This window comes from Coffea arabica, chromosome 5e (genome assembly GCF_036785885.1).
Source record: "Coffea arabica cultivar ET-39 chromosome 5e, Coffea Arabica ET-39 HiFi, whole genome shotgun sequence".
Lineage (NCBI taxonomy): Eukaryota > Viridiplantae > Streptophyta > Magnoliopsida > Gentianales > Rubiaceae > Coffea > Coffea arabica.
In genome coordinates, this window is record NC_092318.1 from 21,198,130 (window position 1) to 21,204,863 (window position 6,734).

The 6,734-nt window shown below is 37.0% G+C and overlaps 1 protein-coding gene across 1 annotated transcript; it reads right to left on the reverse strand.

The window, feature by feature from the left end:
• Positions 1-2,861: 2,861 nt before the first annotated feature.
• On the reverse strand, positions 2,862-5,817 carry LOC113687770 (disease resistance protein RPM1-like). Its single transcript, XM_027205302.2, has one exon. The coding sequence runs from the start codon at positions 5,711-5,713 to the stop codon at positions 2,981-2,983; it is 2,733 nt and encodes a 910-aa protein (XP_027061103.1). The 5' UTR covers positions 5,714-5,817; the 3' UTR covers positions 2,862-2,980.
• Between the last annotated feature and the right edge of the window lie 917 nt (positions 5,818-6,734).

The window sequence follows — 6,734 nt, forward strand, 5'->3', positions numbered from 1 at the left end:
TAGAATCTAGTAGGTTTATATGGTTGAAATAATAGTTGTATGTTCATTGATTTTGCTGAAAATTTTCCAGGTTGATCCGATTGTAGGAAAGCTGGAATTTTCAACTTTCATCTTGACTTGTTGATGAAATCTTTGCTAGGACCCATGTTATAAACCTTGGTAGATGTTTATATGTTGTTTCATGTGCTATATTCTGAAGTAAGTGAAGGAATTGGAGATTAAAATGAGAACTTAGGGCTGCTTTGCTGGAAAGTTTCCAACTTATAAATGATTGGAAGAAAGACATGAATATTCTGTTTTTAACTTGACTTGTGAATGGATTTTTGCTAAGGTTTAATGCTTTATACTTTGATGAATGTTCATATGGAGTTTTAGTGTGTTTAATGTTGAGATTATGTGGGAAAGTCTGGAAAGTCAGAATGAATTTTGAAACTAGAAAATGTTGCTGGAAAACTGTTAAGTAGCCGAGGAGAGAGAGCTGGAATTCTCCAGCTTTAATTTCGAAAGTTTGGTTAAATTTTGATATATTCTGCTTAAGACATCTTATAGTCTCTTAATCACAACTTGCATGTGGAATCCCCTTACTTTAAAACAAGAAAATTGAGTTAGTTTTGGAAGAAAAAGGAGTGTTTCATTTTCTGGAAATTTTGGCATCCTTAGTCTTGGCTTTTAGTTGGAATTTCGGATGGACTCTTGCTATGAACTGTGTTATATGTACCTTGATTTATGTTGTATATGATGAATTGTGAGCTGTGTGCAGGAATTACATTAGAAGTTGGGAAGAAACAGGGTCAGTGTGCTGAATTCTTATATACTTGACACCAAAACTTGATTTTTAGCATAACTTGTGTATCATTGCAATTTCGTGACTAGTAAATTAGCACGAATGTAGTAAATTTTCTTGGTTGAGGACTGTTTTCATATGAAACTAGTTAATTAAACATCAAAATGCTATATTATGGCCTAGGTTTATAATTTTAGGATTTAGGATCCTTGAACTCATTCTTAAAACTTAATAATTGACTAAATCCTAATTTTTGACATAGACATCTACTTTTGTTATATTAGATATATGAGAAGGGGAAAACTTAGTTCTTAAACCTTATACTAAGGAAATAAACAATAACTATAAGCATTCATATCGATTCTAGGAGCCGAGTTTGAGCTATAAACGCAACCCTACCCCGAGGCGTGAACTTCAATTACTTAAAACTTGGTGAGTATTGTATATTTGTTTATAATGATTAAACACATGATGAACGATAAATGTTATGTGCTTAGTCGACTAATACTTGTTGGATTATTGATGTTTGAATTGTTTGAGTGAAATTTGACAATTGCTACTGTTTTATTGAAAGGTGACCGCATACTTTATTGCACTTGACATAAGTGAATTTTGAAAATGATAAACGCCTAATTGTTACTGGAATTATGCATGAATGTAGGTCGAGTGTGTACTTTATCACATCGGCTGAATTGGGCCCCAAACCCCACTGTTAGACAGTCTATTTGAGTCAGTAACAAGGTTGGTAGAGTAGGCTGGAAGACCTTGGGTACTGAAATGTTTGGTATACTCGAGTATTACCCCCTTAATGATGCGCATGTGGGAGTGACAAAGTGACTAATGATTGAAGGGAATTGTTTATTGTTTTGGATGATATAAGAAGGAGATTGGTGGAGTATGAAGTGATTGCAGGAAATTGTGCAATGAATTATTGAACGGAGCTAAGTGCTATGCTTGGAAATGAAAAGGAGCCACCTCTAGAGTCCGTCTCAATACCGTATTCTTTGATATTGATTGTGTTATTTGTTAAAAATTGTTTCACAAATTATTCTGCTATTAATTGGTTTATTATTCCTGTGATATTATTGAAAGTGTGAAATTGTGTGTTTAAGGTTACTTGTTTTCTTAGAATCTCACTGGATGTAAACTCACCCCTTTAGTTTGTTTTCCTTAACAGGGGTTGGAAACGTGGAATTGGCGAATAGTGAGTTCAAGAGTTGAAGTCTTTGCTTTAAGTAAATTGCCATCTTATTTGTATTTAGTGAATTGATTGAACAACTTATATTTTGATCCGTTTGGTTGTATATATAAGTATGGATGATTTGGAATGTTTGATGGTTTTTAATGTTTAATTGTGGTAAAGAGAGGGATGGGGTTTCTCTCGCTTTTGGCATAGCGGGCCCCTGTGGGAGGCTCGCACGACGGGCTATTAGCTCAGTGGTAGAGTTTTAATACTTCCTTTGAAGTTAATGCCATTGATTGGAAGATTTTGAATGAGTCCTGACTAGAACTAGACAGGCGGCCTACTAAATTTTAGGATTTGCCTTACTGGGAGGTGGGGTCGTCACAGCCTTACCTTCAACTTTATGATTGAAAAATTTCTTTGTTGATTTTAGTTTTGCAAAGCAAAATTTACTCTACATATTTCATATAAAACCTTTTTTCAAAAAAAAATATTCATCTTTCTACCTTATTCTATCTGCTTTGATTGAGCCCTTAGACAATCAAATTTTGGTTGATTCTACTCCCCTACTTAGCAGACCATGCCCTACCCTTGAATAATCCAGGAAGGACTTTTTGGGCATACAAAAAGAATTCGTACATAATTGCAGAATAAATTTCTCTTGTATAATGCTAACTTCCAGTAATTACCTAAACAAACAATTTACTGTTGTAAAGTGGCTTCACATTGTGAGATCTTGATCTGAAAAAGTATCCTATTCATGCAACAGCCTGATTGGTCCTCTTTTTTGCATTCCTAATCTTGTTTTATCCCAATTCTTGAGCAAGTCATTCGACAGCTATTTCTGTAGATTAATACGTACACAGAGTAGATACATTCTAAAGCCAATGCATATTTGCTAGTGCTGCAACTCGCAAGAAGAATATGTATAACTAGCAGAGGCAGAAAAATTGCCAAGTCAAGTTCATATAACAGACTGGAAGTGTTTCACATGATAATTCTGTCTGTGTAATTTACAAAACAAGATTGACTGTGTGTATGTGCTGTACCTTCTTGTGGTTTTCACTTCCATCAATTTGCACACTTTCAACGAGTTCTTCTGCCATTTCCTCCAGCTGAAGATTCTGTAGGCTGGTAATGTGTTCAATGCCTTCTGGTAGCAACTTCAACGCCAGGCAACGAATCAAGGCAAGTTCTTTTAAGCTGGGAAGTGATCCCTCCTCTATTTCTACACAATCTAACTGCAGGAGCTCCTCCAAATGCAATTTGCTGAGCTTAGGGAATCCCCCTTTTATGAACTTCAAGTGCTTGCCACTGTATGCTTTCTTAATTTGAAGGAAGACCAGACTTGGTAATTTCTGGAGAGATGGAAGAAAATCTTCTTGTAGATGAGAAAATTCCAAGCACAAATGCGTCAGGTTTGTGGCTGATTCAAACCACTGAGGCAGCCTCTTCAAGCGTCCAATCAATTCTAGCTTCTGAAGAAATGGAGGCACGAAAACCAAGTCTTCCAACAGCAGTTCCTCTTCTTCTGCACTTGCAGTTACACTCAATCGATGGAGGCTTGTCATCATTTGGATTGAACGACATAGGTTTGGACCGTCACACGTTTTCACTTTTGTGATATCTAACCTTTTCAGATTCGTAAGATATCCAACTTGCTTGATTATCCCCTCCTCTGCTTCTACATAAGAAAGGCTTTGCAAGCTCAGTAAGGTCCCGATTCCTGCTGCTAGGCGCAAGCCTTGAGAAAACTTGAAATTTTTGGGACGATTGACACAGTTCTTGCACACAAATAGATGCCTCAATTTTTCTAATTTTAATATCCTTTTTGGTAACTTCTCCAAATTGGTGTGCCTAACATCCAACGTCTCTAGGTTCTTCAGCTTGTCTATTGCCTTGGGGAGATCTTTAACCTTTGTGTTCCTCAAGTTCAAGTACCTAAGATTAAAGAGGTCAACCAATTCGTTTGGTAGTTTTTCAATGGGAATGTTTTCGAGAGCAAGGACCCGTAAGAACTTAAAATTTGATGATACAGCATTTAGAGAGAATGATGAGCATGTATCTGTTCCAAAAACAAATAGCGAGCGAAGATGGCGTGATGTTGTCTTGTTTAATCGAAGATTCTTACCTCTATTATACACTGACAACCGCTGTACATTTCTTGAGATTTTGGACTCTTGGCTATCATGTAATCTGCAGAAATTCTCCCTTTCTGAGGTTGTCATTGCAAGCTCTCGCATAACATCATGTACCCGAAAAGTCTTCACTCTTCCATTGTCATTGATTTGTTTAACTTGGATCATGCTCCGGAGAATAAGTTCCATGAGATGGTCCTCGGCTACTTCCTCCATTGTCATCCCTTTCCTTTCTAGGATAAATCCCTCAGCAATCCATAGACGAATCAGCTTCTTCCTCTTAATCAGATAACCATCAGGGAAAATACAGCAATACAAGAAACAGTACTTAAGGTAGAAAGGTAAATCATTGAAACTCATCATCAGGATGCCCTTCACTCGTTCAAGGAGTGGATTGTAGCTAAACTGCCAATTCAGGCTGTCATGAACCTTCTTCCACTCTATAGCTGTCTTGCTTTTTGAACACATGAGACCTCCAATTGCAACTATTGCAAGAGGCAACCCTTCACATTTTCTCAGGATGGCTTTTGCTAATGCTTCAAGCTCTGGTGGACATTGATGAACACACCCGTTCCAAAAGGCCTTTGTGCAGAAAAGGGTCCAAGCATCATGTTCTTGGAGAGGTTCAAGACGATGGACTCTACTTCCAGGTCCAACAGACATTGCCACATTCTCATCTCTTGTTGTTAAAACAATTCTACTTCCACAAAGATTCACTGGGAATGCACCTCTTATTCTACTCCACAGATCTATGCTCCACACATCATCTAAGACAACCAAGTACCTTCTGTTATGCAAGTACTCGATAAGCATCTCCATAAGCTGCCGATAATTCATTGATCCAAGATTCCTAGGAATCATCGCTTGTTCTGTTTTCAGGAATTCTTTGACCATGCTTCTTAGCAGACCCTCAATTTGATGAGCTTGGGACACAGATATCCATGCTAAAGAATCGAAATGACGCTTTATCACTTGATCATTGAACACTTTGGTCACCAGAGTAGTCTTTCCTAAACCTCCCATGCCAACAATTGAGACAACTGTCCGTCGCTGTTCATTTCCCGTCAACCAATGATATAATCTCGCTTTGTTTTCATCAATTCCCACTATATCATCTTCATCTGCAAAGACTGATGATTCTCCAAGATGCTGCAACCAGTCAGTGGGCAAATTTATGGTCCTTTCCTCATCAAATTTGGCATCAAATGCATATCTCTTGCTCCTTTCTGAAACTTCAAGTACCTTTGCGTTGATACTTTGCATCTCTGAAGATAATCGACGCATCACAGTGAGTTTTCTTGGCAGGTTCATGGTTTCTTGAACAAAATCTTTGAGCCCATTCTTTTTGGCTTTAGTACCATTGTAGTATATGAACTCATCAATTGTATTTTCAACTTCAATTGCCACTTCTCTTACCTGCCTCACCCAAGTTTCCACAGATTCACTCCTTTCTTTCCTTCTCTCGGCATCTCTTAAGAAGGATTTCATAGTTTCTAGTTCAAGCTTGATTTTCTCAATTTCATTTCGAGCATTTCCCAACACTGAGGCATTTTGAAGAAGTATTGTCGTCAGTTTATCTAAAAGGTAGTTAACAGCACCATCTGCCATTTTTGCTATGAAGAATTCCTATCCTTCTTCTCTCTGTATCTCTTTACCTTCACCTTCCTCCTCCTCTACCCCTGTCCCCCTTCTCTCAGTTCTTTGTGTGTGTGTGTGTGTTTGACTGTTGACTGTCTGCAAAGTCTTGCCTCTATCTCACTAATGTCTTGGAAGGAGCATGTACCAATTACTTTTTGACTTTCGGCCTTAAAAGACTTGGAAGACTTCCAACTGTTCGTATATGCAATAAGCTCTTTAATTAAGGAAAATGCTGTAGCAACGTTCGCACCGTCTTTTACTTTTTTTTTTTGTCGACGGAGTGGGGTGTCCGGGTCAAGTCCGTAAAGGCGGCCCGACTAATCCCCACTTCGGTCCGGCCCAGCGCCCCAACCGGATCTAGCACGTTAAATGCACGGCGAACTGATGTTGCTGCGGAGGTTCGACCCCAGGACCTAACGGTCCCGAGGAAGAGGCGCCAACCACCATTCACGTGGGGGCAAAAAGTAAACCATTAGATCCATGAACATATTATTATACTTTTAACGATTATTTAATTATCTATCCACTTAAATAAGATAATATCTAAAAACAAAGAAGTAAATTTCTCATTTAAAATACTAAGTTCATGTAATAAATTAGTAACTTTTGTGTCTCAAAAAGTAACTTGGAATAAATATGAAACTTACTTTTAAAAAAAATAAATTACTACTTTATATCTCAAACTTACATTTTGAGATTAAAGTTTAGTTCAAATAATAATAAGTTTTTATACATAAATAGTAATTCTTACTTATAACATAGTAAAGTTGATTAATGGCCAAAACTTACTAATTCATGGCACAAATGTATTATTTTACTTAAAAAAACTTATACCAAACCAATATTAGGACCTTTTTTGAATTAATGATAAGATTTTTTATTAATGATTGAAACTTAGTAATCTAGTTAGTAAGTACTCATAATATACCTATACAATACACGGCTCTATGTATAATTTAAAATCTTTTGTATTTATATATTTTAGAATACT

Excerpts from the sequence above, each read along its gene's own strand:
- LOC113687770 (XM_027205302.2), bottom strand. The coding sequence starts at position 5,713 with ATGGCAGATGGTGCTGTTAACTACCTTTTAGATAAACTGACGACAATA.